Here is a 23,606-nt window from a genome sequence, read left to right as displayed (position 1 = left end):
TAGAAACGTAGTATAATTGTATTAATAAGAAATTTAATACTCTAAAATCTTACTTGGTTGAACCTCCTTTTAGGTAAGAACTCAGGGCCCTATCCTCACAGCAAGTGGCAAAAATCCCGTAATGGAGCTCAATGAAAAAAGAAGAGGTCTTAAGTATGAACTCATCTCGGAGACTGGTGGAAGCCATGACAAACGCTTTGTAATGGAGGTGTGTACCCAGATTCAAGCCAACCTTGCTTTCCTTTCAAAGACATAGGCTGTCCTGAGCTTATATGTAAAAAAGTTTTAGATTGAGTTAATTCTCGTGGCACTATTTGACTTCTGGTGTTTTCTGTGTTGTGATACATTTAAAGTAACACTACATAGAGGAATTGCATTGGATAATTGCAGAGTGTTGTTCTTGATTTTAGGTAGAAGTAGATGGACAGAAATTCAGAGGTGCAGGTCCAAATAAGAAAGTGGCAAAGGCAAGTGCAGCTTTAGCTGCCCTGGAGAAGCTGTTTTCTGGACCCAATGCAGCAAATAATAAGAAAAAGAAGATTATCCCTCAGGTATGAGTTAAGCATTAAACCTTTGTAATACTTTTGAAAAATATTACCAAAATTAAATTTCCTTTTCTGTCTTGGTGCCACTTTAGCTTTTTCTGAAGTCGTTTCTTTTTCTTGCATTTAGCATCCTTTTCTTTGGGTTAGATCATAAATACTGTAATATTCCCTGTTCTGGGGTCCTGGTAGGCAAATTATATATGAGAAAGAGGCTATTAGCATTATTTGGGGTCTTTCAGTCACTCTTGATGAGGTAGAGCGTTGAGGGATCTGAACTTTAATGAGATGTTAGCATATGTTTAGGGAAACTGCCAAGAGGATAGGGGCTTACTTTCATCAGAGTCTGCAGAGGCACTTCCATTTCTTTTCCGGTTTTGTCCTTTTGCATTATTTTGTGTTTTCCTTTGGGGAACGCACAGTAGAACTTGACCCTGTATTGCTTCTGTTCATTCCTGACAATGGGCATGTCAGTCCTGNTGAAGGCCCAGGACTGTAGCAAGGTCTTTAGAAAAGATGGCCTTCTAATTACATGCTTTTGGATAACAGATCCTTCTATCCATTCATTAATGCATTCAAATATATTTTCTAGTCATATACTACGTGCATGATTGAGGGGGCAAAAGAGAAACATTATTAAATATAAGACAGTTCTTTCCCTGGTGGAGAGTGCTGGTGCAGTAATGTCTGAATAGATTACGTGATAGAAACAAGTCAGTTAAAAACGTTTAGACTAATAGAAGGAAGCTTAGATTACTTAAGATTCTGAATGAAACAGTTTGTTTAGTTTCTTTTACATACACTGAGTACACTGGCAGAGGTAGAGTTGATCTTGTTTTATAGACGAGGAAACAAGACCCGAAGAGATACAGACAGTGCCCTGAGTACCGCAGCCAACTGATGGTAGGGTCTCTTTCAGCTAGGTTCTTCTCCTTCCAAAGACCGTGGGCATTCCATTGCATATTATAGCCATCATAGAAATTTGTCTTGTCTTGTACTTATTGTAATAAACATTGCTTACATTCTAGGATTCAGAATATAACCAAGGAAAACTTTTACTGAAATGAAATACAAATAAGGCGTTTAAATTGCACTGGTACACATGCGGAGAGAGAAGTGGCTTTATTTCCCTAAAACCTTCCAGAAAATGTGCTAAATTAGTAGAGAGATAATTGTCACCTTGTTTGTTTTGGTGCGTTTTTACCATGAGTTACATCTTGTATTGGGTCAGTTAATTTTAGTGTTAAAAAAGCGAGTACAGCTACTTATTAGGTAGTTAAGTTTGGTTCTAGTAGACATGAGCTCGATCTGTGTGGAGTCACTCTGCTGCCGCCAGATTGTTACTTCCTGACTACTTGGACTAAACTGTGTTAAAAAATTAAAAAAAAAAAAAAAAAGTCTACATGAGGTTCACCCATTTTTAGAAGTTTTCCATACTAGAGGATCTAAAACTCGTGTGTTCAATATGCTTGACAGCCAGGAGGCAGTCTATTTTGGATGTGTGGGTTGCCTTTTTTTTCAGCCAAATAGAAAATGCCTGTTCCCTGTGCATGATACATTTGACCTTGAAACTGTCTTCTCTCCAGTTATGCTAGTGGTAGAGGTACTCCCGTGAGGAATAAAAGATGATGGCTTTTCAGTGTGAGATAAATGCTCTGAATGTTTAAGCTGTTTGAGATATTGTTGACTTTATTCCACTGTGAGCTTTGAGGCTCTGCACCTTGGTTATAGGAGGGAATTCTGGTAGTTTTTAGTTTGAGTTTTTGTTGTGTCTTTATATTAGAAAAATGAGTGTAATGTTTCATTTAAAACTAGATATTCTTGATTTTCTTAAAATTTCAGTTTTGGAAAGAGATGTTCTGTTCATCCTTATCTAGTCTACTTTTCAGAGTTTGCTGTTCTCTCTACTGCTCTTTCTCCTCTGGAGTAAAACAAAGTGGTTATCATTATCCTTATTGTATAATTATTGTCTGTAGACATAGAGATTTGTGATTTTACCAGAGTCCCACAGTATTTTAGGGCAAGAGGGGACTTTAGAGGTATATTTATTTAATGATTGGTACACGTGTACACATACTCATATGGCAGAAGATATAGACTCAAAAGAAATCACATGACCTTTCTGGAGTTCTCATTTTTGGTCTTCCTTCCTAGTTCTGTTTTTTGTTTTGTTTTGTTTTTTTAAACTCCACTCAGATTCACAGGTAATTATTGGTGGTTTGTTGGGTAGTTTTTGTCTGTGGGCGGAGAATTCAGTGGATTTCGAACCTAGGTATCAAGTGACTATAATTACTTTAGTCAGGCCGAAGATGTAATGGATGTAATTTGACTACTGAAATTTGTGTGTAGAAAATGAACTCTTTCTGAGTAACCCTCAAGTGAAAAGAAGAAGTTATTTGCATACTTTTATGTGCCCGAATATTCTTCAGAACAGCTTTGTAAGGTAGGTGTCATTTTTATTTTACAGATGATAAATGAAAGGTTCAAGGTCATAGACGACTCATTGACTCATCTACAGGCTCAAGTTTCTCACAGAGGTTGTGCATTAGAGAGATGATGGGATGTTAGTTCTTATTTCTTTCAGTAACGAAAATGTGTTATTTTTAACAGGCAAAGGGTGTTGTGAATACAGCTGTGTCTGCAGCAGTGCAAGCTGTTCGGGGCAGAGGAAGAGGAACTCTAACAAGGGGAGCTTTTGTTGGGGCTACAGCTGCTCCTGGCTACATAGCTCCAGGTAGAGTATAGCCTGTGAGAGGTCTGCCGCCTCTTCTGGGCCAGACTTTGAAGAACAGCATCTCCTTTATTTTCCAGGGTTATACACGGTCCCTGGAAACATAACACAGGTGTAAGATGGGTGTGCACAGAAATTCAAAAGAAGAGAATCTACAGAATGTCATAGGTTTTTTCCTGGAATGTGCTGAGTGACTGGAGGCGTCCTGGAGGGAGGTGACAGATGAGGAATATTGCACTTGGTGGAGGGGACATATTTTGACAATGAGGAAGCTAACAAATACTCCACAGTTCGAGAAGTGCGGACATGTGAGCAGGGTGCATTCAGCGGGGACATAGAGGGTGGTTGGGTCTAACAGGAGAGGAAAACTGCTGGTAAGAGACTCCCTCGTTTGGGTGAAGCCTAGCATTGGTAGCGTTTCTTTAAGTCAGTGTTTGGGATCCAGCAAAGGTCTACAGAAGTACAGAAAGAGGGAAAAAAAGGAAAACTTATTTATCCAGAGCTTACTATACAACAGATACTTTGGCATAAATGATTTCACTTAATTGTTTTTTAATCTTTACAGTGTTTCCTCAAGTAGAAATTATTTCCATTTCCTGGGTGAGAGAACTAAGGTTTCGCGGGAGAAGGCAACTAGCTCAGTCTGAGACATGTAGCAAACAGCAGAGCAGAAATTTGAATGTAGGTGTTTGCAGTTCTAGAGTTTATATTCTTTTCATTTCACCACATGGCTTGACGGAGATGGGAAAAGATGCCCTCCCTCTGCCTTCTGTTCTAATACTTACATCATTTCAGCAGTAGATGTAGAGCTGTCTCATTAAAGTTAAGTCGTCTGCCATGTTGAACGTATGGAACTTTTCACTTAGCAAGTAGACTGCTTATAATTGTTGATCGAGATGAAATTGTCATAAGGATTGGATCTTATCCCATCATTATTTTTTGTAATATTGCTAAGAAATTCACTTAGATGGTGTGTATGTGTGTGTTTCCTCCCTCCCTCCCTCCCTCCCTCCCTCCCTCCCTCCCTCCCTCTCTCTCTTTCTTTTTTAAGAAAGAGTTAGAATAGGCTATTTGGGAAGTTCTGTGGATGATGTGGTTTTGGAATTATACTTGTAGGAGTTGATCCCAGTAGGGGCAGAGCTCAAAGATGTGTTATATAATGAATATATTCTCTCATTGAAATAAGATGGGCTTGCTTTGGGATTTTACTGTCATGCAGCTTATGATCTAAAGGTGAGACAGGCTGATCAGATAGTCACGATTATCAACTGAGAAGGTTGTGATGAAGGACAAGGGTATGTTCTGTGAGAGAATGTAACAGAGAAACTGGGTCTCAGCTTTGGGGCCTGAAGGCCTCCCTCAAAGAAGTGACACTTGACATGAGCTTTAGAGAGTGAGGAGGCGTTAACTGGGAGAAGACTGGGGTGGAAGAGTGTTGTACACAGAGGGAACAGCATGTGCAGAGACCCTGTGCTGCTGGGCCAGGGAACTCGGCTGGTGAGGAGGATTAGAGGAGGCCAGATGTCTATAGTGTGGAGAGCACTGTGTGTGTTGGATGGGGGCTAGTGGGGAGAGACATGACAGGGACAGGGAGTGATTTGAGCTAAAGCTAGACATTCAGTCCCAGTCCTCGAGGCCAAGGTGTGGATTTTGGCCTTAGAATGCTAAGTGCAGTGGGAAGTCGTGAAGGGTTCTAAGGAGAGAAGTGGCATCATCAGACTTTTCTGTAAAGATCATCGTCTACAGTGTGAAGAATAGATTGTAGGTACAGAAGTGGATGTGAAAAGACAAGTTAGAAAGTTCTGGTAAACTCATAGCTCAGGCCAGAGACAGTGCAGGTACCTCCAGTGGGTGCAGGGAAGCAGATGGGCGGCAAGAAGCGACCAGATTGAAGACGTACTGCAGAATCACAATTAATGGATTTAATGTGGAGAGTGAAAAGGAGGGAGGTTTCAAGGATTTCTCCCAGCGTTTTTAATGAGAGGAACTGGGTCAGTGACTGTGCGGTTTAAGACGGAGAATGTTGAAGGATGAGGGGGAGGGTGGGAGATGGGAGAGGAAAAGGTTCATTGTGGTTTGATTCCGTTTATAGGTCCCACGTTAAGACACTCCTCTGTGCATCTCACTGTTTCTACTGATATTTAATATTCTTTTGCCTCATTCAATCATTATTTAAAGAAAGCAGCTTTTATTAATAATAGGCAAGTTATTGAGATGAACTTTCTTACCTTTGATTACATGTTCAGTAGGGGCTTCGTCCGTCTGGGAGCGTCTGCGGTCACGTGGTCATGGACGCTTACCTCCCGCCCATCAGCTAGTGGCAGTCATTGTGAGACGCATCGTGTGTGTCTGCTTGGTGCCAGGCTCATTCGCTCTATAGTAGCTTTCCTCTTATGTCATCGCATTGACCTCTGTGAAAGGCCTGTCTCGTGAAGCTTTTAAAAATGAAGTTCTTTTATAGCCCAGAGAAGATTCAGATTAGGTCAATTAGATTATGAATAGGTTATATGCCATTTGCAGAGTGTATTCTGTGCAGCAGGGACTGTAGTAAGTATTTTTACATACATTATTTAATTACATTCCCCTGCCAACTCAATTACTGTAGAAGACGGTGAGGCTCAGAGCGGTGAAATAACAGGCCCAAAGTCACCTTGCTAGTGAAAGGGAAGTCAGGGTTCAAACCCCATAGCCTGATCTGTGGCTAGCTTAGTAGTTGTAGTTTTATCTCTCTTTAAGGTTTTTGTAAAACCCTTGAAACTGTAGCCTTAGTCATTCAGTTAGCTACTTTGTCCCGGAATAGATTTGATATGCAAACTTTTTAAAGTATTAATTTCTCTTTTGGCCTCAGTTCCTAGTGCATATTTCCTGCTGCTTCTTTCAGTTACATTGTATCCTCTTGAAATCTAGGATTTAGGGAGCCCTAAAGACTACAATTAAGACTAAAGACTAAGGCTACGTTGTGCTATCCCCAGTTTTATGTGACTTAAGTATAGACTAAAAAGTAAAAATTTCCATCTCTCAGGAAATGTTTCTGTTAGTCCCTAAAAGCAGTTTACTTATTCAGCATACATTTGAGTGTTTTGTTTCAAGCAAGGGATTTGGACCTGGGCATTCGAAGATGACTACATCTGCCCCAGTGAATGCTCGGAAGGTCATGTGGGGCAGAACAAACGCTTGCATAAACACTGTGCACCCTGATGCAAGCTGTGACATTGAGGGGTGTGCAAAGGAGCAAACAGCAAACCCAGGAGACTTCACAGAGGAGGTGATATTTGGTCCTGATCTACAGGATGCATTGCGGTTGGGCAGCTGGAGAAGGACAAAAAAAAATGACGATTATAGAAAAAGGTCTTGTAATGTTAAAAAGGCTTGATTTATTTTAGGTATAGTTTGAAGGGCCCATGTAGATTTTGTTCTATTTTATTTATTTATTTTTTTAAAGATTTTATTTATTTATTCGACAGAGATAGAGACAGCCAGCGAGAGAGGGAACACAAGCAGGGGGAGTGGGAGAGGAAGAAGCAGGCTCACAGCGGAGGAGCCTGATGTGGGGCTCGATCCCATAACGCCGGGATCACGCCCTGAGCCGAAGGCAGACGCTTAACTGCTGTGCCACCCAGGCGCTCCTGTTCTATTTTTAGAACCCAGTTTTCCCTAAAGATTTATCTGCAATTTAGTATTTATATTTTTAAAGTTGTTTTATTGAAAGATTTAAGATTGTGGATTCTGTTAGCACAGTATTTCTAATCCCTACAACACTATTATAAAGTAGCTTGGAAGGTTTCTCATATTACAGGCATGAAAAGGCAACCCAGAAGTTAAACGTTTAAGGACGTATGAGAAACCAGTGCCAGAACAAATTAGCTCAAATACTTCTCTGTTCTTCAGACTTGTTTTTATTGACAATATGAGCCTTTTTTCACAGGCACCAGAGGCTCGTGTCAGTCTTGCCAACACATACTGGGCCGGGAATTCAGATACCAGGAGACCTGGACCTTGTCCCGAGCCCACAGCCCATCCACATGCCCACTTGAGCAGCACTTGAGGCTTCAGCCTGTCCTATCACTGCTTTCTGAAGAGACCTGGAAAGTTCTGCTTTCCAGCTTTAAAGAAATTGGTAACTTGAGCGATTCTGAGTTTAGGGAGAGGAGACAAATTTGTTCAACAAATTATATTCAGTGAGTGGTTACTATGTGCCAGACCTTCTGCCAAGTTGAGGTGATACAAAAAATGTCTAAGACTTGGTGTCTGTCACTCTAGTAGGGGACACAGACAAGGAGTCGATAATTGTAATACAGTGTTGTTAAGTGCACGGAGAAAGACAGGATATTCTGGTGGGTCAGGAGAACCTTGTAGGTCATGGGGAAAAGCTTCCATGCTAAGCAGGAATGGAAGGTTCGACCATTCTGGGAATAGTTCTCATTTGTCCAGCATCTGAAAGAAGTCCTCAGAGCCCAAGGTGCTGGGTCAGGCAGTACTTGTGAATTGGACCAGTACCGATTGGTCGCCCTTTGTTCTGGACTGATCTGCTTTCTTCTTCTTTGCGCTAGGCTATGGAGCTCCGTATGGTTACAGCACAGCTGCCCCTGCCTATGGTATGTACACCATCTTTCTGATCTCTCCTCTTAGCAATGCTGTCACAGCAAACTAAAGCACAGTTTGTATCCAGGGTTTCTTTAAATGAATTGGAGGATCTCAGACCTATTCATTCTAGTGACCCAACTTAAATTCCCTTTGAAAACGCCACAACCTTGTGGTTCTTGGTTTGGTTGGAGTTGCTCTTCTCTCTGCTTTGCCTGGTTGAAGGACTGCTTGTTCTAATTGCCTGTTTCTGACCATATTGAAATTAAATATAAGTAGTTCTTCTTACAGCCAACTTATACTCCATTCAAAGGCTACTGAAGGGCCATACCCGGTTTCCAGCTTGACTGCTCGCCGGTTACATGGCTGCATTGAAGTTTCTGGCTTGAAACCGTCTGGTGACTTGAGTTAGGGTTAGGAAATGTTCACTTCAAATTTGTAGCCATCATCCTTTTCCATAAATTTTGCTTTAGAGGTGGGATAAATGGGCCCTCGCGTGGTGATGGGGTGTCACCGGCAGTGTCACTGAAGTGCTTCCCACAGAAAGTCTGCGGTACATGTTAAAAAATCATAGGAGTGTCTCCTCTCCCTCCAAAAATAAAAAATAAAAGCATATGCAGAAATGAACCTCAGTGGCCCTTTGGATAACTTTTGAATGAGGTTTATGTGGCAATGGAGGCAGTAGGTTTGGAGTCAGTGATATGCTCTCTTAGACATTTTCCCTAACTCAGGCGCTACATGTTACAGGTCAGCCTCTACGGGATGTTTGCCATTGAGAGAAGAAGAGAGCGTGTGTGTGCACGAGAGTGAGCGTGTGCGTGTGCCTGTGCGAGTGCGTATCAGTGCGACCCTGGGCTGGGCGCGCACGTGCACAGTGGGGAAGGACCTTGAATGTCCCGCTGCTTGTGGTGTAAGTCCTCCACACAAGCCTCGGGACCCTTCATTATGCTTTCTCTCTCCATGCATCAGCTTTTCCATTTTTGTTCAGATGAAAATGACGGGTCCTTAAGACACCGCTAAGTGGAAGCTTCACTTGATTTCATAACTGTTAAAAATAAGTAGAAAATGAACAGTTTGACCACTCTCCCCATTAAGATAGACTGGAAAGATGTGGAGAAGCTGCAAGGGTCAAACATTTGGGGTGAGTCTTCTCCACGGGCAAAGTGCCAAGTCTGGGGTTTCATCCTTGACTGAATGTCTCCTCTGGAACGCTCAGGTTTGGTCAGGGCTTCCCCAGATTCCCCAGATCCCCAGATGTGGGGTGATGAGGAATTGAGAACTCATTTGAGAGAATGTTTTCACCCAGAATTTCTTCTAAATTCGAATTCTCTAGCTCCTTTTGTTTTGGCCGTTTGCTTTTACCATGCAGCCAGCTTCTGGATACCCTGACCACCTCATCCCTCCTGTGAATTAGGTCTGGGCAGTTGATCCAAATACCTTTTGACTCACTAGTCCCATTGTGGTGTGTCCTGTGTGAGCGCCAGAGCATCTGCCTGCTGGGGCAGGTGGTTAATTCTGGGTCTTTCTTTTAGACACTGTAAGTCCCACGGTCTTTAGTACAGGTTTTCTAGAGCTGAATTTTTCTCTTTAAAACACGGGTATGTCTAGGCTTTAAGCTGCATTCATGTTTTTCCTCAGTCTTTTTAATTTTCTCTCTTGTTCCTCCCTTTCCTCTAACATTATCCTTTCACCCCGCGGCCTCTGAGCCCCCACTTCAGAAGGCTCCTCTCCTCCATGTGCCATATAACTGACTTCCAAAGCTGGTGAAATTTGATGCCCCCATTTTTCACATAAAAGATTTGGTTTTTAAATGTTACTGTGATGCCACCCTACTAAAACAATGCTTTATTTTGGCTGTAAGGTAAATATGTCTTTTGGCCTTTGTAAAGCTGTTGCATGTGGGGTAAATTCCCTCTGATCATCGGGTGCTCTTGAATACCTGCTGTTGCTGCTTTGTGATTTCTCCGTAGGTTAAATACTAGAATAGAGATAGGAGCAGATTTCAAATCACGCTTGAGTATGCAGAAGTTTGTGAGGCCACAAGAACTCATTTATTACAAAATTAAGAAAGGAGTTAATCTTTCCAGATTTGCCATGCCAATACCGGCCGTAGCTGTGAAGAAGATAAACACCTGGTCATGACTCCAGTTGGAGCTGTCTTTCTGGGGAGCTGAGGCCTGCACAGAAAGCTGTGCTTTGAGTCTTGACAGTCATCCCTGTTTCTCCTACAATATGCGATGTGCCAAATTGAGAACGATTATGGATTTCTAGAATCCCTTTAGAATATTAATAGCATTGCTTTTGATCTTTAGAATTCATGGCCGCTAACACAAATGAAATTGCTTTCTGAATATCATTCTTCCTGTGATACAGCCATCTTAATTTTGAGTGGAAAATACTAATTATCAAAATATTAGCAATTTCAAAATAGGAGATCTGTAAGAGGTTTGTGGGTCTCCTCCAAAATGGTTCATGTTGACTGACTAATCTGGAAAAGGTTAATGATCATTACTGTAAGATATTTTTTTACCTGAAATTTTTATTGGATTATTAAACTTATTTGGAGTCCTCTCCGTTTCTTTTCTCTGTAGGTTTACCCAAGAGAATGGTTCTGTTGCCCGTTATGAAATTCCCAACATATCCTGTTCCCCACTACTCATTCTTTTAGCAAATGACAGAAGCTAATTCCTATTGAACAACAAATACAGTACAATACAGAATGTTAGAGAAAAAGCCTTTTTATCCTGCTTTCTTTGAACACATACTTGATCAAAATTATTTGTAAAGAACATCTTTCCTACTTTTTGATTTTAACAAATGCAAATTTAGTTCTCTAAAACTTGAAAACAAACAAAAAAGAAACTAGTTCTGTGAAACGGTACCTCATTTCCGGAAAATAACTTATACCAGCCCTTCTGTTCTAGGGAAATAAGTCTAGCAGTTCAAAGTTTAAGAGGAGTATCAGATTATGTAAAATTAAATTTGTGAAGGATGTATAGAGTCTCAAACACTGACCACAAATAAACCGCTTTGCTGTAACACAGAGTGCTGCCTGGTTCCTGATGCAGTCACTGAGTCTTAGCTCTGATTGATATGTATTCGCCCCAGGGCACTTGAATTCGGGCTGTAGTTATTTTTTTTAATACAGTAGAGACTTTTCATTTAAACTTTAACTTTGTAAATACTGAAGTGTGTAATTAAAGCCAATAAAATATGGGTTTGAATATTGTTTTAGCTTATTATTTTTGATATGTTTTGGTATCAAATTACAAGGAATTGAAAACTAATAATAACTTAGCCCTAGAAACCCATTCATTTGTAAGGAAATTGCTAAAACAAAGCAAAGGCAATTGTTAGTTTGAGCCAGTCTACTTACTTTGTAAGCCCTTTGTACTGCTGGACAAGGGCATCCCCATGAAAAAGGTATATTCTGTTATCCGAGCATTGCTTCTTAAAATGATGGCACTACCCAGCGATGGGGAAGGAGGAATGTGATTATTTTAGTTTCCTAATTTCCAAGTTTTAAAAGAGAATAAATTAATCGATCAATCACCCTCTCTTGTTCTTGTGGCCTTCTTCACTCTGTAAGATACTGTGTTCACTTCCCTGGCTTTTTTCATGCAGATATAAGATTAGCGATTTTTCTGGGATTCATTGAAAGGTCTCTTTTCCTCTTCAATTACATCAGAATCTAAAGCAGCAACAGGGTCCCCATAAAAACTTGCTCTTCGATTGTCCCAGTTCTTGTTGAGTGCTGCTGTGAAAAGTGACAGGTTTCAGCCATGGGTCAGCATTTATTTTTAAGTTTTTCTTAAAATTTATCTGAGTAAGCTGGTGAAAAATGATCAGTCGGTAACATTGTGCTGTCCTGTAAAGGGTGCAGACTTGAGCCTTCCCCTGCATTCTCGCCTTGTTTGGAGAGCCTATGATGTTACTAGAAGGTAATGGTTTCATTAAGGTACTCACCCCCATGAAGGCACCGGTGTGGTCCTGTGCTGAGATTTCTAAGTTGCTGTGTCTTAAAAATGTCTGTTTTTAGTACGAATTAGCTTCCCTCTTCCCTCTTAAATTCTGTTTCTCAGAGCCCAGTAGTGCCCATCGTTGAGAATGGGCTTCACAAAATATAGCAAATTTATGTACCAGATTTCCTTGGGACCACTAAATGAGAATGAGATGGGCAATTTAAAACAAACGTTAGTGTCTCTTCTTAGATGTGGCTTTATTACACAGTAGCTTGTTCCTTCTGCTCCTTGACCTTTAGTCTTTATTAGTGGTGGGTGATACTTTAATAAAACCTCGTCACTTGCTAGAAATAGCTGTGAACTTACCATTCTCATCCTGTGCATTAGTGGCTAGACATAAACCCGAGGGCCCATTGCAGCTGGGAGTTTTCATGTTTCATTGATTCATTTTGCTGACCTATGGATGAAACAGAGCCATCACTGAGAAGAAAAAGCATGGCTAGTAGTGTCCAGTTCTTATTAATTCAATATTTACAATAGTCCTCTCTGTGTTTGGAATACTATTAATTGGCAGCTGCAGCCGGATTGTTATTTGAAATTGATGGTCAAATTTGCATTCCAAGTTGGAATCTCTCTGGAGATTTCTCTTTAGAAAATTATTTTGAAGTAGCTGACTCAGCTTCATAATTTAACCCCTCTATGATGGTGAAAAGGGAGCTGTGCTGTTTTCCAACATGATGGCAGTCATTTCAAATGGTTTCTACCAAGTCTTTTTTTTTTTTTTAATTTTGTTGTTTGTTGGAAGTTACTAACCATGTTGTAAACCCGCCCAGTTGCTGCAAACTTTTACATTTCTCTGCTTTACTTAAAATAATTGAGCTGTCAGTCCTTTGTTAGAAGTGGTAACCATGCAAGTTCAACTGTTGAAATTTTGTAATGAATTAAGTGTCCCCCTCCCCCCCTTCTGCCTTCCCCACCCCTCCATTTTGTAATGAAAATTCCACTTACAGCTGAAAGAGCAGAGAAATATAAATGAAGCTCTTGGCTTCACCAAATTCTGTGACATTAACACCAAGTGTTGCTTCTCTGCTCTTTTCTCCACTGTAGGCGGTTTTTTCATTGACAGCCCCTATTGCCAGCCTCTGAGCGTCGCGCCACTTATTATTCACTTGGGCCCTCAAGATTTCTTCTCTGACTTCTAGAACCATCAGGTTGTCTGGCTTGAAATGGCAATTTCTGTCTTGGTCTTAAGAGCATTGTGACCCCCTGAGGCTTTCCAGCTTTCAGATACACCACTCTGACACCTTCTTTTGGAAAGCAATGACTGAGCATTTTAAAGAAGAGCAATACTTTATTCAAAGCCACGGTGTCTGTTTTAAAACTTTTCCTTTGGAAATCTAGCAATATCTGTACTTAAGCCCTCCTAGCGTAGTCTCTCGTCAGGGAGTTTACAGACCAGTGTAGAACTTCGACTCCGTGTGAGCTGTGCTGTCTCCTGACAGTTTTTAAACTCGTGTGGCACCTAATTTGGGTAGTTGCATTTCCGACTGCGTCAGTTAGCGCTATCATAATTTCTCAGAGATAGGGGTCCTCCTTGAAGCCATATTCTTTGCATGGGGGCTGGTGCCCAGCCGGGGATGTGGCCTGCAGCCCCGGTCTCTTCCGGCTGCAGGAGCACCCCGTCTCTTGTGCAAGGTCATTGGTCCAGTAGATTCCCACCATACCTCATGCTGACTGATGCAGCACACGGTGCCTGCAGCGAGGAGTCCCGAGGCGCTTGTAGTCTCTCTGAAACCGCTAACCTGGGAACAAACCACTGATAGATTTTTCTGCTATTAGCTTTTCCTTCTTTTTTTAAAATTCGGGTGAATGTGTGAAAATCATGAATCAGTCAGTCACCGTTATTAATTGAAGAGCTGGGAATACCTCGTTAATGTATTTTTTAAAACTGGTGTTGGACCCTCTGTGTATTTCAGGTTAATACTTTTAAGCAGTTTTCAGCACGTTTATCTCACTTTATTCTCGTTCTCCTCGGACCTTCGTAGCCATATCACTTGTATAAAATAGGCTGAGATCTAGTGACTGTAAGCTGTGGTCTCAGTAAACAAAGGTAAGCTCTTTTATTTTCTGATTAAAGAGAAAAATAAAAGTCAATGAACACAACGTGCATATATGACAATCATACAGGATGTATTTGATCTCTTAGGTCTTATGTCATCATATTACCTTTAAAATTTTTATGATCTAAATGTAAAATAGTTATTTTCAGCATTTGTTTTAATACCCTTGTAATTACTTTTTATTCAAAAGAGACATTTCACTTTTACGAGTTAAATGTGTATATGTGTGTAGAAACTTATGATATTACATATATGTGAATTACACACACGGACCTGTTTTAATAAAAGAATTTGGTGGTGGGACGAGTTCACCTAAAAAGACTTTAACGTCAGGGCACCCTTTTGGCCAAAGTGCTGGAATTTCATAAGCAGCAAGATTGGTAACAATGCCGGTAGGATCCATTTCTATGTAGCCGTTGCACAAACAGAGGATCAAAGTGCCAATTTCTCAAGGAGAGAAACTTCTCTGAGAAATGAAAATCTCTGATCTGTGTTGTATGCCCTAATACAACAGCAGCAAGAAGCCATAAAAAGAAAAAGCAATAGAAAATGAAAAAAACCAAACCAAAATACTGAGGTAACTATGGAAAAATATGTAGTTGACTGAGTTAAGCTAACTATTTGCAGAACCAACTTTGGCAAGACTCAGAATGGTAAATATCCAGTCTGCAGAGACCAAATAGACTTAAGGCAATTCATGTCTTTTCCAGGTTAGTAGCTAGATGACTGATTTCCACCTTACTCAGCCATCATGGAGTTGGTGTAGAAGATGTGAGGGTTAGGCTCCGTTTAGTGTGTCCCATAAATACATTTCACGTGTGCTAGATGGTTTTTGCTGAGGCCGTATTTGATATATAGAGATTAAAATGAATTTTATGTTTTACATGTCTCTAAGTAGCAGTTTTCTTGTTATTACTAACTTTGAAGGTTGCTGGAACAACGTTTTTTCCCATACAGAATCTGTGTGTACGTCGAATGTGGCTTTGGCATCTATAGAAGGTTGTATGAGGTCTAGCGGACTAGTACTACGTACATTCCAGTCCTCGTCGAGCAGCCGAGTGCCCATTACGTGCCAGGCCCTTCTCTGGGTACTAGCAAAACAGAGGCTCTGCCCAGTGAAAACGTTTCAAGTCGGAGAGTCTCCTTGTTGGTGGAATGGGGCTGATTATCAGTCTCCTAGGTTGGGAGACAGATGATGCATTGGCAGTGTCAAAACATAATTAACTTGGTTAGTAGTTTATTTATAAATTATTTAATACTGTAGGCCCTCCGACATCACTGAACTGGTCATCATTTGGAAATTCACTCATTTTAAATGTTTCCCTGGCAGTTTTGAGCGCCTGAAACCAGAGTTGTTCATGGACTTCTCTCCAAGTAAGTGAATGGAATGAGGTGAAGAACAAACAGTCCGATCATTTTTAAGCAGTTTTTATAGTACAGCAAAGACCAGAGTGGTTGCTTTAAACACTGACCACATTTTTTCGATGACAAGTGAGGGGAATTTTACCCTTATAATCAATCATTCATTATAACTTAACCTGTTTATTAGATTTCTTTAATAACTGCTGTGGAGGCAAATCTTCAGGAGTGAGTTAAGGGAATGAACGAAGATTTGCAGATGCGGCCCCCCGCTGCTGCCCTCAGCAGTTAGACTTCTAGCCATCTAGAGCCCTAGGAACTAGGCATGAGAGCAGTTAAAGCTGAAAACAACCTGCTCTGTGAATGGACCTCCTAGACCTCCCACTCAGCACTGGCCGGTGCGTGGCAGTGGGGGACGGGGTCTCTGAACTCTCAGAGCAAGAGAGGTTCTGCTGTATTGTACTTGCAAGCTAGAAGGATCTGATACCCAGTGACCATAGGTTTCACAGTGTTACTAGGAGGCCTGGAAGGGAGGTAGGTGGTAAATGAGTAACAAGCGCAGAGTCAAGAAACTGCCTACCGCTGAGATGAGTTTCAGTACTGATGTTTCTCTCTAGCAGTAACTTACAGCGCACAAACTAGTACTTCTTATGTAAGAATCAGTCTCTTCCCTTTCTCATCCCATCTTCCAGAAAGACTGTTAAGTCAAGAATTCAAGTTGAGTTAGTTGTAAGAATAGCTATCCTTTCCTACATTATCATTTTAGGTGGGAGCTAACAGCTTCCATTGATACTTGATGCAGTGATCTTTGGAGATTTTAAAAAATAGCTCCATAGTGCAAATTAGGTTATGTAAGCTTTACAGCACAGCTAGAAATAGGGATAGAAACCATGTGGGAGTCTGGGCCGAAGTAGTTCTCTCGCTCCAGCAAATTCCCGTGAGGCTTGGGAGTTTGATGAGTTAATACACGTAAAGTGCTGGGAATAGTACCTGGTGCACAGTAAGTGTTGCCGGTTCCTACTGGGTTGGGTGAAGGTGTGTGAGGGAGGCAGCAAGGCTGTGCTGGCAGGTAGTAGAGAAGCGGGCGCATGGCCTGCTCGGGGGGCTGCATTGGTTTCTTGGTATTTTCAGGTTTGGGATGCTCCCGCACTTTGAGAGAGGACTCCTGGCATCTGGGGACTAAACAGGAAGCATAAAGCAAACACTTAGTGAGAGAGGTAGTGTGGGGAGGTCGCTGCAGATCCATGCTGACTGAAAATGCTCGTGTTTCTGCTGTGGTGGTGAAATCACCAGCCGCTCTGCTGCCAGGGATTCGTAAATACTTGCTTGGGGGTTTAAGTGTGCTTAGAACTTCAAAAGGGCTGAGCTTAGGATATCAGCCTGCTGATTCCAACTTTCCTCCCAGTGCATTAATAAGAAAAAGGAGGTGTGTGATTACAGCTAGGCCTGGAATCCAACATCCAGAGCTCACCAGTGTTTGGCAGGTAGAAAGCAAGTTATTATAAACCACAGAAAGAGGAGCCTGGGTGGCGTGCTTAGAAGGCCACAGACTCTGATGCTTCTCTGCATAGCATTCCTGCAGCTTCTCTCTCCCAGTTTGCTTTGACACTTCGGAGCAAATCGGAGCTCATCACCACATGAGGCCTCCCCTGTGTGTGAATCTTAGAAAAAACACATCTGCCTGTCCATCCACCTTTTTCTCTTTTCAGCAAAAGGAAAGCTGGGTAGATAGTGAGACGGGCGCCGTTGGTTGAATATACAACTTCCCGTCTCTGCGCTGGCTTCTGTTGTGCTGAGAAAGGGTGGGCAGGTGCGTGCTTCCGTGTCTGTCAGCGGGTGGGACCTCGCTGGGGATTACAGATTGAGCTCTCTCTCTTTTTTTAGGTTGAATTTTGTGATGCTCTAAGTTTATAAAAACTGTGTAGATGGGGACTGAGCATTACCTTTAAAGGCACATAAGATTGCATGATAGTCTAGGCTTTTTTTTTCTTTTAATGGTACCGGCAGTCTTTATTGTTTGCAACGGGAAGTGAAAGAGGAGGAGACGCAGCAGCCCCAGCTCCAGCTCCAGGGGAAACTCCAAAGACCTCCTCCCTCGCTGTCGCCCCAAAGCAAGAGGCTTTTCTTCAATCCAAGAGATTTGTATAATGTCCTGGCAGAAGTCACCCCATTCCACAGATGTGGCTGTTGGGTGGGATCATTGCCGTATTGAGCCAAGGCTGAGGGAGGGCCTTTCTTTTCTTTTTTCTACCCCCCCACCCCCACCTCTTGCCTCAACCAGTTTTAACATCTTAATTCCTTCGTCCTTCTAAGGAGGGTCTTGGTGTTTCTTGGGAGAACTTTGCCGTTGCTGTTCCTGCGAACTGTGCTGCCTTTGCTGGGGGTGCCATGAAGTCGGCCGCCATCCGCGCAGGCAGCCGAAGGGGGACGGATCAGCATGTCCCAGCTGTGAGACGTGTGGTCACACCTCTTTGCTGCTTCTGGGCACAGGAGGTGACAGTAGCCTGGCTGCTGTGCGGACATTCTCTTAGCGCTGCCCGGAGGCCCAGTCTCTCGGGCTTGGTCTGGTTTCACCTGCCTTGATCCTCTGTGAGGTTGGGATGAATGGTCTCCGCATTTACCTGTCGGCTAAATGTTTTCAGGTGGTGAAGTCAATAGTAGCCTTCAGTTTAAGTTATTTTGGGCTGTGGGCAGCAGTAGATTGAAGGAACAGAAGAAAGAAAAGGAGGAAATGCTCAAATTGCTCTCTTGTGTGGGCCAGGCACTTGGACATTCTTCTCCAGCAACCTTCTCAGAGGTGATACTCTTATTTCACAAGATGAGAGACTGAGGCTCAGAGTTAAGCACTAGAGTTAGGAATGAAACGCCCCTCTTCGGTGCCGAAGCCTCTTTCCACCACACCGTGCAGGCTGTGGGTGCCGTGGGGCAGGAAGGAGGTGTGCAGGCAGTGGGCTGGGTGCAGCGGGCCCCTTCCGTCATCGGCTCCTGTGCTGGAAGCCAGGCTCTCTGACTTGAGGTTGTTCTGGACCACATATCCTGGCCTTTTAAAAATAGGGCTATTTTCTGTTAGGCCAATTGGATAAGGTTGTTTAACAAACTGGAAAGATAGGCTAGGAGACCAAGGTGTGGCTGCATAAACAAAGGAAGCTCTTGTATTTCAAGCTTGTTTTTCTGTTTGAATATCAATGAGAACTTGAGGTCTGTGTTTGCGTTTAGCAAATGCTTTCTGAGGCGAGGCTCTGTCTGGCCTGAGATCCCTGACAGGGATGACTTAGAAGATTTGAGCCAGACTCTAAAGCCTGGCGAGGCGTTGACCCCCAGGGGTAAAAAGAAGAGGGGCCTGGAGGGCCACAGCCCAGGTTTGGGGGGGTGCTGGGGGATGGCCCTGTGCGGCTGGGGGAGTGGCAGGTTGCCGTGGCCTGTTCTGATCAGCAGGACTTTCCCCGGACGTGGCTTCAGGAAGCCTGGAGGAGGTAGCGGGCACCCTCTAGGTTGGGCCGGGCTTGGTGAGCCCCTCCGGGGTGGCTTGGCGGTCTCGCCAGCCACTCTGCTGCCCTTGCCCACGGCTCCCCCGCCCATGATTGGCACCTGGGTCCCTGCCCGCGGACGGAGGCAGAGTCCTCTCCAGGACAGAACGGCCCTCCCTCACCTCAAGGCTTGGTCCTTGGCAGTTGGCCGTTTCTCTGTGCCACCTGCCATGATGCTGGAGGGGAGCAGGAAGAAGGAACTGTTTTCAGCTCAGGTTGCTCGAGTACCAGAACAGTGACTTGTGTGTGAGGAGAGTGAGTACCTGGCAGACACTCCCTTAGCAGCTGTTCTTTCCCAGGGGCCACTCCATGTCCTGCGCTGCCCCTACGGTTTGGAGGCATCACAGCACGTGCACTGTTGTTCCCACTGTGCAGACAGGGACGTGGAAGCCCACAGACCTCGCCAAACCACCCAGCTTGTTTGTGGCAAGATACTGTGGCTCCTAATAAGTGAGTTTTTAACCACACAGAAGAAATAACATGTCTTCACTGTTTTTGGAGTTAACAGAAGCCCTTTCTTAGGGATGAGATTTGAATTACACCACAACTGTGGGACCTGGAAATGATCTCCTTTTACAGATGAGGAAATGGAGGTTTAGCCACAATGACTTGCCCCAAATTATACAGCCAGTCACCGGCTGGGCCCCCCGGCCTGACAGCACTTGCTGTGCACAGTGGTTCCCTGCCCTGGACTGCTGCCCGCCCCATTTCCCAAACCGCCTGGCTCCGGGTTCTCCTCCTTGCTGTGATGCATTCCGTGGACCTATCCTCCACGCTTCGGGGGTAGATTCTTTGTGGTTTGAAACAAAATAAGCAAAAACCTACACTTGCCCTCCCTCCCTTTCCCCCTGCCACATGGGAAAAAGAATCCAGGCTTCAGGCTTACTCTTTCTCTGGTTCCTTTTGGAGAGCTGTTTGTGAGCTCGCCCCCAGGCCAGGGGACTAACTGGTTCGCGTCAGCTCATTCTGTTTCCACACCATCTTTTTGCGCTGTACTGAACTCTGAGATCATGTGCAAACCGGGGACTGCTACTGAAGAGACCCCCAAGGGCGGTGGGGGGTGTGGTGGGCCGTTAGAAGTGTGCTTTTTATATACAGCTTCACATTGTGGCTGTCGTCTGTTGCTGTCCCTGCCTGGGCCTTCAGTGTGTGCTCCAACCAAAAGGGCCACCCTCACGGTGACACATTGCCCGAGTGCTCTGATACTGGGATCTCGTTGGACCCTTCCATTATGGACATGATGTCAGAAGTTGCTCAGCTTTCTAACACCCCTCATGTCCTTAGAGGCTACATAAGGAAAATATTGTGGACATCTAGGAGGTGAGAAACCTCTGGAAGGTGGCACCTGGGGAACTCCGGAAAGCTGAAAGCCCCTCAAAATGGGCTTCATTGAGGCTGGGGAAGCTATTTTAAAGGGTTGTATTTACTTGTATGTGACTCCAGAAGGGTAAGGATGGTTATAGGAAGCCATTTGGGCAATTTGGGCTGATGTGTGCCTCCCACGATGACAGGGCTGCCCTGGGAGATTAGGTGTGGTGAGAAATGAGCCCCATGGTACCCGGAATGTTTAAACAAGCTAACTGTTTGCATAGTGCAGAGGAATCTCTTCCATGAGATACCTAGTATGGACGAACATTGATGTGTTTGGGGACACTGCCCAGACCACTTCTCCCCTCTTGGGCATTTGGATTCATTGAGAAACCTTCACTGTCACCTACTGCTTTTTACCAGGCTCTGTGGTGGGGCAGAAGGAACAGCTGGAGAAAATGTCAGGATTTTCGGCTTAGACAAGAGAGTAGAAGGTGAAACCACTGACCAAGATGGGGTGCACAGGAGGAGGGAGGGGTGCCCAGGGGCTTGAACAGATCAGAGCCATCTTCTGTGGGTGGGAAAACTCTGGCAGGCCTTCCACTCAGTGCAGGAGCCAGGCCCGTGAGGAGGCTGAGGACCCAAGTGGCTGTGACCGGAGTGCCAAAGTCTTCCCCCGAGACGGGCATCCGAGCTGGGTGGGAGTCTGCCAGGAGGGTTGTGAGGAGAGCTTTCAAGAACGGGGAGGGGGGTGGCGGCAGCACATGGTACACAAAGAAAGGGCATGGCCTTCTGGAGCAGCACGAAGTTACTTGCTGATGGGAACTGGGATGGTCAGAAGGGTGAGGTGCCAGATGGGATGTGTAATTTGGAGTCACTTGGGGGAAGGTCCTGGGTACTGTGCTCTTCAGTGATTATCTCCAAAATGGTGAGAGAATTCTGGAGGGTTGATTTGGACAGTTGGATGGGAAAGGACTGGAGGCGGGAGGCAGAGGCTGCCACAGATGCAAGAATGGAGTCTCTTCATAACGCAGGCTACTCGCCTGGACTGAGCAGGAGGTCGGAGCTGATGGCACCCAGGAGGGGGCCAGGGAACCACAACATCCATTAAGAGTGTGTGGGGGGGGTCTCCCCAAGCACTTCTCCTGGGCCTCTGTTCAGTAGGTCACCAAGAGGACAGTGGTACTTGGGGCCAAGATGGGGAAGGGAGGGGAGGGAGGAAGGTGTTGGTAGGGCAGGAGGGGGTGACAGGGGAGGGGTAGCAGTGTGGCAAGGGACGTCTCCTTTGGGCTGGGAAATGGGAGTTTGGCGGGCCCAAGTCCTCATTGGTGTGAGCTGTGAGCCCTCTTGTGCTCTCGGGGAAGCATCTCTTTGGCAGCGGATAGAAAAGTTTGCAGGCTGGTCAGTCAGCGTCTTACCCTCTCCCTGAGTTTTCGCACATGTCTGCTCTGCTGGGGAGACATGGGAGAGATGAGTACGGGTGTTCATTCGTACATCGCCCTGATGTTTTGTTTTTTTTTTTAAAGTAATGTTTTGGTTTCTTTACCTGGGCAACGTGTGGGGCTCACTGGATTCAACATCTATAGAACATGGTCTTTAGCTAGTAGGAAGTTGCAAACTGGCTTTACAGAGGACTTTAAAGAGGCGAAAAACACCATGTAAGATTTTGGTGTCTAGCTCAGGCCTGCCGCCTGTGGTTCCTCCTGGACAGGTGGCATGCAGAATGGAGGGGTTGGTGGGTTTCTGCACCTCTGGTATTCCTATAGCTCTGTTGGGGATTAAGGCTAAAGAGGCAGCTACAGTTTTGAACCTTCAGGTCAGAGCTATGAAAGGTTACAGGTACCCTGAGACACTGATCCCTTCAGCCTTTGGGGTGGCCAGGACCCCAGGGCCACGTGTCTCTAACTACAAGCGGCCTCGTCTTTTTACCTCAGTGGGCCACCTTAATATCACCTGTATGTGTCATAATGAGGAAATATGTAGGAGCACTGCCTTAGCCCTGGTGTTGGCCAACTTTCTGGAAGGGGCCAAACGGTCTTTCAGGCTCTGTGGACCATTCACTCTCGTGGCTACTCACGGGAGCACAAGAGCAGCCAGAGACAGTGCGTAAACATAGCACAGCTGTGGTCCAACAAACTTTAAGATAAACCCCAACAGATAGTGGGCCATATTTTGCCGACCTGTCTTAGACCTTAGAGACTGCTCACCCTTTGGCTTATTCATGATTGGAAACTTCTTCCATCTGCTGCCTGGCCTATCCATCTTCCCACAAGGGCTTCCCGAGAGCATCTGTCCTGTGTGAGCGCTGAGGAAGGGGTGGTCCTGGCCTGTCAGGACCACAGGTTTTGAGTGTGTGTGGGGGTGGGGTTTGCATTGATAGGTGAGAGCAAACTATGGATCAGAATGGGGGTCAGGGAAGTCCAAGGTGACAGGGGCCCCGGGGAGAGAAGGGCTGCTCTGGAGAGGAGGGGAGGGAGAGTGTGTGTGGAACACCAGGAACTGTGTAGTCACGCAGGCACGTTGGGCCCAGCCTGGGAAGGGCGCTGAGTGCCAGGCCAAAGAGCGTGATGCAGTTTAGAAACATCACTCTGGTCGAAGACCAGATCTGTGGTTACAAATGGTGTCTCGGTTTGTCTGGACTTGTTAGGCAAGACTTTGGTTAGAGTTGGTATTCACGTGGGAAGAAGTCCAGAGAGTGTCTTTCTGGCCATTGGCTGTAGGGGGCAGGGAGCACACCTCTTTGACTTGGCAGGGCTTGATAAAACCCTCCATGTCCAGGCTTTCTCTTTTGCTGTCCTAAAAGCCATTTAAAACGGAAGACAGATTAAACATTCAGTCTCACACCAGAATTAGATTGTGGCCAGGGGCCTTGGCATGTGAGGGTAAAAATGAGCTCCCCCTCGCTTCAGAATTGAGTTCATGGCAGGAGAGCTTCATGCAGCAGCCTCCCTTCCTGTCTGCGTGCAGCCAGCTCCCAGAACAGGCCTTCCGAGAAGCAGACGGTGGTCGGGACGCTCAGGAAGCCTACAGACTACTGAGGCAAGGTGTGTGTGTCACAGGCTGAAGCCAGCCCTGTTCGGGTGAGTCACAAACGGCCTGAGGCCAGGCCTTCGCTGGGTGCAGGGAGATGGAGGTGAGTCACGGGGCTTGCCCCAAGGTGCTCGGTGTAGCTGGGCAGTGAGAACAACTGTGGATAGACGGAGTGCTTTCTGCTTTCCGCTTTCCGGCTCCGCGCCCTCCGCCGCTGCGTCTGGGCAGGCGCCGGGAGCTGCTGTAGATGGAGCACGGGTGAGGTGCTAGCCCGCGGGGGCCGGGAGGAGAGGGCCACGGGCTTCCTGTGCAGTGACAGGAGCCGCCCAGCAGGCCTGTGGCAGGAGGGGCGGCTCCAGCGCTGGCGGCACTGGCCTTATTGGGAGGAGCTTTGTGTGAGGTCTGCCCGTACCCTGGTCCTCCGGAGACCCCGTCAGGAGGTGAGG

General features: G+C 44.9%; 1 protein-coding gene across 2 annotated transcripts in view; it reads left to right on the top strand.

Moving 5' to 3' along the window:
- Positions 1-14,790, top strand: part of LOC103670335 (spermatid perinuclear RNA binding protein) — a 127,109-nt gene extending 112,319 nt beyond the window's left edge. The window contains exons 14-18 of one of the 2 annotated variants that reach the window (XM_008698785.2): positions 74-208; positions 411-551; positions 3,153-3,276; positions 7,824-7,868; positions 13,793-14,790. In XM_008698785.2, coding sequence (XP_008697007.1) covers positions 74-208; positions 411-551; positions 3,153-3,276; positions 7,824-7,868; positions 13,793-13,797 — 450 coding nt within the window. In that variant the 3' untranslated portion in view covers positions 13,798-14,790. Of the gene's footprint in view, positions 1-73; positions 209-410; positions 552-3,152; positions 3,277-7,823; positions 7,869-10,445; positions 11,408-13,792 lie in introns of those variants that run through there. The other variant, XM_040631854.1, reaches the window with a different exon arrangement.
- The last annotated feature ends 8,816 nt before the right edge of the window (positions 14,791-23,606 follow it).

This window comes from Ursus maritimus, unplaced genomic scaffold, assembly GCF_017311325.1.
Source record: "Ursus maritimus isolate PB19 unplaced genomic scaffold, ASM1731132v1 scaffold_17, whole genome shotgun sequence".
In the NCBI taxonomy this organism is placed as follows: Eukaryota; Metazoa; Chordata; class Mammalia; order Carnivora; family Ursidae; genus Ursus; species Ursus maritimus.
The sequence above is the reverse complement of the archived record's forward strand: the minus strand, read 5'-3'. Positions and strand labels throughout refer to the sequence as shown.